Here is a 12,973-nt window from a genome sequence, read left to right on the forward strand (position 1 = left end):
TCTCGACTAAAGTGCCATCATGAGCACAGACGCAGAGATGGAGCAGTATGGCCCGGCGGCTATTTACCTCCGGAAGCCAGAGAAAGAGAGGATTGAGGCACAAACCACTCCTTTTGATGCCAAAACCGCCTACTTTGTGGTTGATCCTGATGAGATGTATCTCAAGGGTAAACTGGTGAAGAAAGAGGGTGGCAAAGCCACCGTGGAGACTGATACTGGAAAGGTGAGATTCATTACTTTCAGGTTCTTAAAACATAATTTTAAAAAAACCCCTTTCGATGTAGAATAGTGAGTAGTTTCTGTGAACATTTATCTAGTATGTCTTATTTAGTCAGTGATTTGTTCCTTGATAAACTATTCAATGGACTTGACTCAATTTGTTTTTCAGACTGTAACAGTTAAAGAGGATGACATCCATGCCAGAAACCCTCCAAAGTTCGACAAAATTGAGGACATGGTCATGATGACCCACCTCAACGAGCCTTGCGTGTTGTATAACCTCAAAGAGCGTTATGCTTCATGGATGATCTACGTGAGTTTCAACTTGAGTTAACATACAGATCAAGAATAGAGTCAAACATTTGTTGATGGTGCTTTACTTTCCTTACTCTACAATCTGAAAGAAGTACCTGCAGATGTTGAATGTGGACATGGTTGTTGATCAGGAACTTGCTTCTCTTTACAGACCTACTCTGGGTTGTTCTGCGTTGTCGTGAATCCATACAAGTGGCTTCCCGTGTACGATGCTCAGGTTGTGGCCGCATACAGAGGCAAGAAGAGGATTGAGGCTCCACCCCACATCTTCTCTATCTCTGACAATGCCTATCAGTTCATGCTCACCGGTAAGTCCGAAAATACAATAAGAAGAAGCCAAAATGCACCGAAATAGAAGATTATTGAAGGAACAATTGAAAACAAGATTCATGTGAAGCACGTTTGTTGTATTTTAGATCGTGAGAACCAGTCTGTCCTGATTACGTGAGTATTACACAAACTGGTGTTCTAAACCTTCAGAAACCTTATAATAATGCTGCTGAAACTTGACAATGTGTCTCTTATATCCCAGTGGAGAATCTGGTGCAGGAAAGACTGTCAACACCAAACGTGTCATCCAGTACTTTGCAACAATTGCAGCTCTTGGTGCCAAGAAGGCTGAGCCAACCCCTGGCAAAATGCAGGTACATTTAATTAAGTGATTAGAAATGATTTGTCCAAGGGAAGTTTGTGATTACAGTTTTTCAATGTAACTACAATTTTCTCTTACAGGGTTCCCTTGAGGACCAAATTGTAGCAGCCAACCCTCTGCTGGAGGCCTATGGTAATGCCAAAACTGTGAGGAATGACAATTCCTCCCGTTTTGTAAGTGATCATATCAGGAAAGTTTTGAGAATATATGAGACTTTTTTACTTGTCACGTTACATCATGCTAACAAGGCTCTTACTATCTAGGGTAAATTCATTAGGATCCACTTTGGTTCATCTGGAAAGCTAGCTTCAGCTGACATTGAAACATGTAAGTTTGATTTATTTACTTTTTGGGGCTGTAGGTAGTTTATAAAGATAGATATGATACCTTTAAATAGGCAGTAGGTGCGTAATTTATTCCCTTCTGGTTTATTTATTAACTGTAGTCATGATTCCTCATCTGCCTTTGACACTGCCATATCAAAACATTTAAGGTCGTTTCTTGAATAAACCATATCTGTTCAAGCAAAGTGAGGTAAATTCATAGTGCTCAAATTTTTACAGTTTGCACAGAATTTTTTACATTTGTCAAATGAACATGTCTGAAAAATATGTTTATATAATTGACCATAAGGCATTCCATAGAGTCTTGCCAGTTTTTGAAAATACAGGACTACTGATGTTGCCATTTGGTTTTCCAGCCCCTATCACCTTGTGTAGAGGTCTATGCGCATGCATTGCCAAATTCTTGACAGTTTCATGATAATCTAGAAATTCTGTTAACATCAAACCCAGATATTTATACTCTTTAGCTATTGCCAAAGTAAATGAGCCACCGGAGAAACTAAAGTCAGATGGGGGCATTGATGGATTTCTAAAATGCACCACTTTGTTTTTGTCAGGATTTACATTCAACTTGCAGTCTGACATCAACTATGGACAAGATTAAGCATATCCTGAAGCTCCTCCTCAGTTTCAGAAATCAAAACAATGTATATAATAATGTATATAAATGTAGTGTCCTCCATTGTTTAATCTACATTCTTTCTATGTCAAACATATCCCTAGATCTGCTGGAGAAGTCTCGTGTCACCTTCCAGTTATCTGCTGAGAGGAGCTATCATATCTTCTATCAGCTGATGACAGGCCACAAGCCTGAGCTTCTGGGTATGTTAATAAACCAGTGGAAATAGGAATGAAATAAGTCAGAAGAATATCATCAGAAAATCTTATGGATTTCATTTCCGTTCTTCCAGAGGCTCTTCTGATCACCACCAACCCCTACGACTATCCAATGATCAGTCAGGGGGAAATCACTGTCAAGAGCATCGATGACGTTGAGGAGTTCATTGCAACAGATGTAAAGAGTCAATTTGTGTTTTTTATGATAATATAATGATGATAATCTAATCCAAGAAAACTAACATATGTATTGATTATTTTGTTTTGTTGGGAATGCAGACTGCCATTGATATCTTGGGCTTCAGTGGTGAGGAGAAATTGGGCATCTACAAGCTGACTGGAGCTGTGATGCATCACGGCAACATGAAATTCAAGCAGAAGCAGCGTGAGGAGCAGGCTGAACCTGATGGCACTGAGGGTACTTAAAAAATATTACCATTCCCTTCATACAAGTTTAATGCTGTAATAGTGTGGTATTTAGTAAATACTAAATGTTTCTTTCCATCAGTGGCTGATAAAATCGCTTACCTGTTGGGTCTGAACTCAGCTGATATGTTGAAAGCTCTGTGCTACCCAAGAGTCAAAGTTGGAAATGAGATGGTCACCAAAGGTCAGACTGTCCCACAGGTAATGAAAACAAAGTTTATACTTTGGAAAACTGTGAAATATTTGCATTTTTACATGTTATTTGGAAAATAAATATGATATTAACTTATTCTATTCATAATCTATTCTTGTAGGTCAACAATTCCGTCAGTGCTCTGTGCAAGTCTATCTATGAGAAAATGTTCTTGTGGATGGTCATCCGTATCAATGAGATGTTGGACACAAAGCAGGCCAGACAGTTCTTCATTGGTGTGCTGGATATCGCTGGATTTGAGATCTTTGATGTGAGTAGCTGAATATAATCAGTACACTTTTAAAGTTCAACATGATTTAGTCTTAAAATGAAGTATATTACTGTAATTACAGTTCAACAGCTTGGAACAGCTCTGCATCAACTTCACAAATGAGAAACTGCAACAGTTCTTCAACCACCACATGTTTGTCCTGGAGCAAGAGGAGTACAAGAAAGAAGGCATTGAGTGGGAGTTCATTGACTTTGGCATGGACTTGGCTGCCTGCATTGAGCTTATTGAGAAGGTAAGACCAATCTGTCACGTAGAACTGAAACCATGTGTATTAACTAACTCTTAAATGATCAATTCTTTCAAATATGACCAAATTTCCCTTCAGCCAATGGGCATTTTCTCCATCCTTGAAGAGGAGTGCATGTTCCCCAAGGCCTCTGACACATCTTTCAAGAACAAGCTGCATGATCAGCATCTTGGCAAGACTAAGGCCTTTGAGAAGCCAAAGCCTGGAAAGGGCAAGGCTGAGGCTCACTTCTCCCTGGTTCACTATGCTGGTACAGTGGACTACAACATCACTGGCTGGCTGGACAAGAACAAGGACCCACTGAATGACTCAGTTGTTCAGCTCTACCAGAAGGCTTCAAACAAACTGCTGGCCTTCCTGTATGCTACCCATGGTGCAGAAGCAGGTAAGAAATAACAATGAGTTGGTAGGAATGAATTAATCATATAGTAACATGTAGGAACCTAATTATGATAAGTGAAATTTTGATGTTGAGATGCATTTTAATGAAACTGCAGTCACAGGAGTACCAAGAAATTGATTGGTGCTCTGTAAAAATATTGATGTACCGACACAATGAAGATAGCTACTCTCGAAATTCAGTCTTGAAATTCATTGTTGTGGAAAACAGAGGCTTCTGGTGGTGGCGGTGGCAAGAAGGGTGGTAAGAAGAAGGGTGGTTCATTCCAGACAGTGTCTGCTCTTTTCAGGGTATGTAAAATGTATTTTTTTTAAATATTTAAAAATCACATAAATAGAAATCAATAAAATGTTGACTTATTATGTAATGATGCTAATCCACAGGAGAACTTGGGCAAATTGATGACCAATCTCAGGAGCACTCATCCTCACTTTGTCCGTTGCCTGATTCCCAATGAATCAAAGACTCCAGGTGAGATGTCTGCACCACTATTTACAGTGAATATTACACAGTTATAAGAATACCATCTTAATTTATATACATTTCCATCTTTCAGGTCTTATGGAGAATTTCTTGGTCATCCACCAGCTGAGGTGTAACGGTGTGCTGGAGGGTATTAGAATCTGCAGAAAGGGCTTTCCCAGCAGAATCCTCTATGGTGACTTCAAGCAGAGGTGACTCTATTTTTCAAAATGATTTTCAGGCTACCATGATGGTATAGATTAAACAAAACATCTCACAAATGATACATTATTTCTTGCAGATACAAAGTATTGAATGCCAGTGTCATCCCTGAGGGACAGTTCATTGACAACAAGAAAGCTTCAGAGAAGCTGCTTGGCTCCATTGACATTGACCACACTCAGTACAAGCTTGGACACACAAAGGTATATTTCTTTGGACAGGGTCAATAGATTGTGTTACACATCATTTGTATCTAGTAACTTTCATCTTCTTTCATTGTCGTGACAACATAGGTGTTCTTCAAAGCTGGTCTTCTGGGTGGCCTTGAGGAGATGAGAGATGAAAAACTGGCTACTCTGGTGACCATGACTCAGGCTCTCGCCAGAGGATATGTCATGAGGAAGGAGTTTGTTAAAATGATGGAGAGGAGGTAGAATTACAAGGAAATATACACAACTGCTCTGTTCTATATCATCCTCCTTATGACAAGATCCCATTGTAATAACAATGCCATCTTATTTCTTTTGATTTTTAGAGAAGCTATCTACAGCATCCAGTACAACATCCGTTCATTCATGAATGTGAAGAACTGGCCATGGATGAGTCTGTACTTCAAGATCAAGCCTCTTCTGAAGAGTGCTGAGACTGAGAAGGAGTTGCAGCAGATGAAAGAGAACTATGACAAGATGAAGACAGACTTGGCTGCTGCTCTTGCCAAGAAGAAGGAACTGGAGGAGAAGATGGTTTCCCTCATACAGGAGAAGAATGACCTGCAGCTTCAAGTGACTGCAGTAAGTAGGAAACATTCGATGGTGTGATTTTATTCCATCTCTATCACATTAACTGAACAAGCAATAAGTGAAGTCAAAGAACATACCTGAGCACACTATATATGGAGGCCACATATTTATTTCATCTTCTATTTGTATGGCTATATGTGCATACTAAACTGTAGCTTAGCTAAGACAATCTAGAAAACTATCTAGAAATCTTATGGTCTATTCCACCTGTATTTCAGGAAGTTGAGAATCTCTCCGATGCAGAGGAAAGGTGTGAGGGGCTCATTAAGAGCAAGATCCAGCTTGAAGCGAAACTCAAAGAGACCACTGAGAGACTGGAGGATGAAGAGGAGATCAATGCTGAGCTGACCGCCAAGAAGAGGAAGTTGGAGGATGAATGCTCTGAGCTGAAGAAGGACATTGATGACTTGGAGCTCACCTTGGCTAAAGTGGAGAAGGAGAAGCATGCCACAGAAAACAAGGTTCCATTCATTTAGATTTAATTTGTTCATTTATTTTTTAAATGTGAAGTAGCTGTGTGACATTTCAGTGTTCTGCTCTTGATACTTAGGTAAAAAACCTGACAGAAGAGATGGCATCTCAAGATGAGTCCATTGCCAAGTTGACCAAGGAGAAGAAAGCCCTCCAAGAGGCCCATCAGCAGACACTGGATGACCTCCAGGCAGAGGAAGACAAAGTCAACACTCTGACCAAGGCCAAGACCAAGCTGGAACAGCAAGTGGACGATGTAAGAATACAACAGTCTTGAAACATTTGCACTGTAAATGCATTAACATTTCTTTTAAGTATGACAAATCATCATGATTAATCTGGTATTCCTTAGCTTGAGGGCTCATTGGAGCAAGAGAAGAAGCTCCGCATGGACCTTGAGAGAGCCAAGAGGAAGCTTGAGGGAGATCTGAAACTGTCCCAGGAATCTGTAATGGATCTGGAGAATGACAAGCAGCAATCTGAGGAAAAAATCAAGAAGTATGTCCCTTTTTAAAATTTTGTTTAGTTAATTCTTGCCATTATAAAAATTAATAACCAACAAAATTAACCATTTTCCATGGGTCTCTTTTTCCAGGAAGGACTTTGAGATCAGCCAGCTCCTCAGCAAGATTGAGGATGAACAGTCTCTTGGTGCTCAGCTTCAGAAGAAGATCAAGGAACTCCAGGTAACGTAGACTTTACCTGACAGACTTTAAAGATGCTCAACGGAAACTGCTTGATCGTAGTATTTCTAAAAATGTGAGCTGGATATAGTGAGCTTTTCCCCACTGATCACATGTGCAGCCTGTCAGATCAATTTATAGATCTTACTGATGTCTTCTTTTGTTGGCACTACTCCCCTCCCCCTGTACACAGCAAAGGACAGGGAACTCACAATAAAAGTAAATAAATACCAAACACCACATTACACTCTGTGAACGTCCCGGTGGTTCTATCATCATTTCCAGGCTCGTATTGAGGAGCTGGAAGAGGAGATTGAGGCTGAGAGGGCTGCTCGGGCGAAGGTAGAGAAGCAGAGAGCTGACCTCTCCAGGGAGCTTGAGGAGATCAGTGAGAGGCTCGAGGAAGCTGGTGGAGCAACAGCAGCTCAGATTGAGATGAACAAGAAGCGTGAGGCTGAGTTCCAGAAGCTGCGTCGTGACCTTGAGGAGTCTACCCTGCAGCATGAAGCTACCGCAGCAGCTCTCCGCAAGAAGCAGGCCGACAGTGTGGCAGAGCTGGGAGAGCAGATCGACAATCTCCAGCGTGTCAAGCAGAAGTTGGAAAAGGAAAAGAGTGAGTACAAGATGGAGATTGATGACCTCTCCAGCAACATGGAGGCTGTTGCCAAAGCAAAGGTAAGTGGTTGGTTTGTCTTCCATTACAAGACAGTAGCTTTAAACTTGTAGACATGCATAACACATATTATGTTTTGTTTCTGTAGGGCAACTTGGAGAAAATGTGCAGAACTGTTGAGGACCAACTGAGTGAACTCAAAGCCAAAAATGATGAGAATGTCCGCCAGCTGAATGACATTAATGGTCAGAAGGCAAGACTTCAGACAGAGAATGGTAAGTGACTTCTATTTAAAATGACTAATGAAAACCAGCAATGATCATTTTGATAAGACATCATATTTGTACATTGATATTCAGGTGAGTATTCCCGCCAGCTTGAGGAGAAAGAAGCTCTTGTTTCTCAGCTGACCAGGGGCAAGCAGGCATTCACTCAGCAAATAGAAGAGCTTAAGAGACAAATCGAGGAAGAAGTCAAGGTACCCTTTTCCTACACATCATGTTATTATCTTTCATCAGTGGCTGGGTTAAAGTCTTTTGCCTCTTATCAGTAAGTTAAAAATGTTTTATCATGCTCAACAGGCCAAGAATGCCCTGGCTCATGCTGTTCAGTCAGCTCGTCATGACTGTGATCTGCTCAGAGAGCAGTTTGAAGAGGAGCAGGAAGCCAAGGCTGAGCTGCAGAGAGGAATGTCCAAGGCCAACAGCGAAGTGGCTCAGTGGAGGAGCAAATATGAGACTGATGCTATCCAGCGCACTGAGGAACTGGAGGAATCCAAGTATGTGGCTACCATTTCATTGGTTAAATTAGTTTTAATTGAAATTGTTTAGGTTTTAACCAGTAAAAGAATCTTCTTCACAGGAAAAAGCTAGCCCAGCGCCTGCAGGATGCTGAGGAATCCATTGAGGCTGTGAACTCCAAGTGCGCCTCTTTGGAGAAGACCAAGCAGAGGCTGCAGGGTGAAGTGGAGGACCTCATGATTGATGTGGAGAGAGCCAATGCTCTGGCTGCCAACCTGGACAAGAAGCAGAGGAACTTTGATAAGGTAACAGAAAATAAAGACAGCACTCATTTCAGGTGAAACATAATTTGATGTCAGTAATCAATCATTGGCACTCACTATCTATTTCTAGGTCCTGGCAGAATGGAAACAAAAGTATGAGGAGGGCCAGGCAGAGCTGGAAGGAGCTCAAAAGGAGGCTCGCTCTCTCGGCACTGAGCTGTTCAAGATAAAGAACTCCTACGAGGAGTCTCTGGATCACCTGGAGACCATGAAGAGAGAGAACAAGAACCTGCAGCGTATGTGAACTTTCATACTATATATATGATATACATACGATAACCTTAAATCCGTACCATACCAATACTGACTAAATGCTTTTCTTTTCTGAAGAGGAGATCTCAGACCTGACTGAACAGATTGGTGAGACTGGAAAGAGTATTCATGAACTGGAGAAAGCAAAGAAAACTGTGGAGACTGAGAAGACTGAAATCCAATCTGCTCTGGAGGAAGCTGAAGTAAAATCTTGATTAACACTTCATAAACTACACACGATTGAATACAAGACCAATACAATCTTAGTAAGTCTGTATTTTGTCACATCAAAAGGTAATTTTTGGCATGTGTGTGGATTTTTAAGGGCACTCTGGAGCATGAGGAGGCCAAGATTCTCCGTGTTCAGCTTGAGCTCAACCAGGTCAAAGGAGAGATTGACAGAAAGCTGGCAGAGAAGGACGAGGAGATGGAGCAGATCAAGAGGAACAGCCAGAGGGTGATAGACTCCATGCAGAGCACTCTTGATTCTGAAGTCAGGAGCAGGAATGATGCCCTGAGAGTCAAGAAGAAGATGGAGGGAGACCTGAATGAGATGGAGATTCAGCTGAGCCATGCTAACAGGCAGGCTGCTGAGGCCCAGAAACAACTGAGGAATGTCCAGGGACAACTCAAGGTAAGCTTTGAGAATTATTTAGTTAAAAAAAAAGTTAAAAAAAAAGTATTACAGAATGCTTATTGCTTTGTTTCTATTTGTTATTAGGATGCCCAACTGCACCTTGATGATGCTGTCAGAGGACAGGAGGACATGAAGGAGCAGGTCGCCATGGTGGAGCGCAGAAATGGTCTGATGGTGTCTGAGATTGAGGAGCTGAGAGCTGCTCTGGAGCAGACAGAGAGAGGACGCAAAGTGGCTGAGCAGGAATTGGTTGATGCTAGTGAGCGTGTCGGATTGCTTCATTCTCAGGTTTGTCTTTAGTGACTTAAAAATATCTTAAATGTATAAAAAACTAATCAATCTTTCTTTTACTTGACAATAATGATAAATAATATCAAATTGATTGTGACTGTTTTTAATATTCAGAACACCAGTCTTCTGAACACCAAGAAGAAGCTGGAAACTGACCTTGTCCAGGTTCAGGGTGAGGTAGATGATGCTGTTCAGGAAGCCAGAAATGCTGAGGAGAAAGCTAAGAAAGCTATCACTGACGTGAGTTTACATCCTAGCAGCTGCTAAATGTAGTCGTCCTTAATGTGTTCGATAAAAGGTGGGGACATTTTCACTTCAAACTTTAATTAGAGACAATTTATTACTCCAGGCTGCCATGATGGCTGAGGAGCTGAAGAAGGAGCAGGACACCAGCTCTCACCTGGAGAGGATGAAGAAGAACCTGGAGGTCACAGTCAAGGACTTGCAGCACCGTCTGGATGAAGCTGAAAACCTTGCCATGAAGGGTGGCAAGAAGCAGCTCCAGAAACTGGAGTCCAGGGTATGCACCATACACAGTACACAATGATATGGATTTGATGATTCACCTTTCTCACTTATTAATCTTATTGGTCACTTTGTCACAGGTGCGTGAACTGGAGGCTGAAGTTGAAAATGAGCAGAGACGTGGAGCTGATGCTGTTAAAGGAGTCCGCAAATATGAGAGGAGAGTGAAGGAGCTCACCTACCAGGTAATTACTCATTTACCTGAAACATATCATATGCCTTTTTTCTGTCTCTCTGCTTCATCAGGAACAAATGTGTTATTTGCTTAGACTGAAGAGGACAAGAAGAATGTGAACAGACTCCAGGATCTGGTGGACAAGCTGCAGCTCAAAGTCAAGGCTTACAAGAGACAGGCCGAGGAGGCTGTAAGTGAAATGTTTTGTGATCTTATACATGGGAAGGTATTTTAAATCAATAGTGACTTAAATAAACCTTTCGTGTAATTAAAATATATGTGACCCCTTTACAGGAGGAGCAGGCCAATACTCATATGTCCAAACTGAGAAAGGTGCAGCATGAGCTGGAGGAAGCTCAGGAGCGTGCTGACATTGCTGAGTCCCAGGTCAACAAGTTGAGAGTCAAGAGTCGTGATGCTGGAAAGGTATCTTATATGCCTATGTGTGACAAATTTGTCCTTTGTTCACTAAGGTTATAATTCACCTTATTTACACTGCATTTAAGTTGTAGATATGTAAAATATTTATATAGAGAAAATAACTCTAACTAGCTTAAATGTTTGTGATATGTGTTGAGTAACTGTATTCTGTGTGATTATTTGCAGTCTGAAAGTGCTGAGTAAAAGTCAACATCATCTGGGATCCTTTCAACAAATTCACAAAATGTGAAAGCTGTTGAACTCTCTTCTCATGTTGTGATAATTTAATAAACATATTTGTTGAATAAAATGAATTCCTTTTCAATTTCTGTTTCGTCTTTAAGAGTCAAATTTCAAAACACAGTCTACACCACATAGTCATTTTATAGACAGTTTTGATTTAGGCATTCAGGTGAAAATAGTTGTTAGTTTTAGTCACATTTTATTAATTTATATTACTTTCCATCTTCAGCTGACAAAAGGTCATGTATTTCTACTTTATATGTTGTCCTTAGACAACACAGTATTCAAACAAACAGCAGCAATCTGTCATTAAACGAGTTTCTGTGTCTGTCTATGGTGCCGTGGTGTACATTGTTCATGGATGTTGTTCAGGGTTCTGATATTGCACAAAATGAAATAAAAGAGAATCCAGTGCAGACATAACAAAATGTGAATATAGTAAAATAAGAGTATTGCTGAAAAGCCTATGTACAATAATATGAATAATGTAGTAATGTCCTACAATAAACATTGGGCCCTATATACAAAATCACCTGGAGGCAGCATTATGTTAATGAATGTCAACTGCGGCAAATGAGTGACTCTGGACATTGTCTATATTTGGAGAGGTCTTAAAGCCTCAAGTTGACTTACTACCTTAAGTCTGAAGCCCCACTCTTCTTACCTTCATAAGGCAGGTGTTGTTAGACTGCATGATTATACTTATGATGGATGTAGAGGGGACAGGACCAGTTGTTACAACATCACTGTAGTGTGAGGTAAAGATGTCCTCTTCATCCAAAGAAGAGCATCTAAAAAGAGAGGAATATATTATACATACATAATATATATGTAGTATATTATCTTCTTGTTTTTCTCTTCTGTCCCCTTTCCTGTTTTGGGGGTTTGCGAAGTGTGTACAAAGTTTAAAGGTCAAGAGGTTATTTACCAGATGTTAGCTTGTAAAACTAACTAGACGTAAGGAAATAAGTTTTCTTTGTTTGTGAATGGGGGCTCTTGGGGATGAGAACCATATGTAAGGTGACTGTGGGAGCTGTACGAGAGAGGAGATTCGACAATTGGCTGGAAGCTCTCTCAGATTCGGCAAGAGTTCTTGACACTGTTCTTTCTTGTAAATAAACCTTTTTAAATGCAAGATAAGGTCCACTAGGCTGGGTCTTTCAGGGGATAACAGTATCCTAGATGGGGTGTTGGTCAGGACACAAGGAGGAGAGAAGACTGGTGTATCTTCAAGGCTTTATTCTGACACACCCGTGGTACACAGTTCTGAAATAATAATAAACAGTATTATTTCCACCTTGGTTATTTCTTGTAAGCATCTAAAATGAACAGCACACATAAGTACATGCACAATTTTCAATATTAACATAAACATGAGGATCTCCGTCTCCGTCTTCTGCTGGCTAAATGGGGCATATAGAGGAGCGCCCGACCCGGCGCAGAAGTCCGATTCTAAACGAGCAATTAAGGATACGAACAGTAACAACATCCCCGAATACCATACAGCTATGGACGAAAAGCCTCACAGCTGCAGAAAATCTCCATTTAACAAGGAGAGGACCGCAACAGGGCAGGTAAAAATAAACACATCTCTACCGGGCATTTAAGGAGGCAATTAAACACCGTGACATGAATCATACTCACGTTTGTGTCAACATAAAGCCCACTTCGAAACCCACATTAAACACAATTCTCATACATACACAGGAAGACATAGACTTCACAGGAAATTGTAGCTTGGGCAAACTTCAAAAACGGCCTTTTATACACATAGCTTACTTTACACACTATTTCATTAAGATACATGTCTGTCGCCTACTTGTAAAGTTAATCTTACTGGTACGCGACATGGCGCTGGCTGTGGTCTTGGAGGAGCATGTGAATGTCACTGGTATACAGTTGCAAGACAGGCACATATCCCAGATGTCTGAAATAAAATTAAGACTGAGCGCCATTACGTAAATTCTGATGAGGGATAATATTCATCTTGGAAAAGAAAGGATGACACATTGCCATCTAGACTGGGATAAAACCCAAAATACGTCCTGGGTCATCAAACTTGACGTAAGAGATGCCTGAACAGTAATAGTAGCATGAATGAAAACGCTATCTAGTAGTAGTAGGAGCATCAACACAAGTGCAGTGTTTATCAACAACCCGCTCCTGCTTGAAGTGGTAGGCGGGGCCTTCT

At 40.8% G+C, this 12,973-nt stretch overlaps 1 protein-coding gene across 1 annotated transcript; it reads left to right on the top strand.

Annotated features, from left to right (window-relative positions):
• LOC125017876 (myosin heavy chain, fast skeletal muscle) lies at nt 1-10,853 on the top strand. The gene is made up of 39 exons (XM_047601403.1): nt 1-223; nt 389-532; nt 686-842; nt 951-978; nt 1,067-1,178; nt 1,267-1,359; nt 1,450-1,513; nt 2,254-2,352; nt 2,442-2,545; nt 2,647-2,785; nt 2,876-2,994; nt 3,108-3,257; nt 3,340-3,510; nt 3,604-3,910; nt 4,136-4,215; nt 4,309-4,396; nt 4,482-4,599; nt 4,689-4,812; nt 4,903-5,039; nt 5,145-5,400; nt 5,628-5,870; nt 5,960-6,136; nt 6,233-6,378; nt 6,476-6,566; nt 6,849-7,238; nt 7,325-7,451; nt 7,536-7,654; nt 7,758-7,954; nt 8,038-8,221; nt 8,310-8,475; nt 8,570-8,694; nt 8,817-9,125; nt 9,213-9,416; nt 9,534-9,659; nt 9,769-9,939; nt 10,025-10,129; nt 10,214-10,309; nt 10,414-10,545; nt 10,726-10,853. Exons 1-39 carry the CDS (start codon nt 20-22, stop codon nt 10,741-10,743), a joined length of 5,820 nt encoding a protein of 1,939 aa, XP_047457359.1. The 5' UTR covers nt 1-19; the 3' UTR covers nt 10,744-10,853.
• The last annotated feature ends 2,120 nt before the right edge of the window (nt 10,854-12,973 follow it).

Source organism: Mugil cephalus, chromosome 12 (assembly GCF_022458985.1).
Source record: "Mugil cephalus isolate CIBA_MC_2020 chromosome 12, CIBA_Mcephalus_1.1, whole genome shotgun sequence".
Classification (NCBI taxonomy): domain Eukaryota; kingdom Metazoa; phylum Chordata; class Actinopteri; order Mugiliformes; family Mugilidae; genus Mugil; species Mugil cephalus.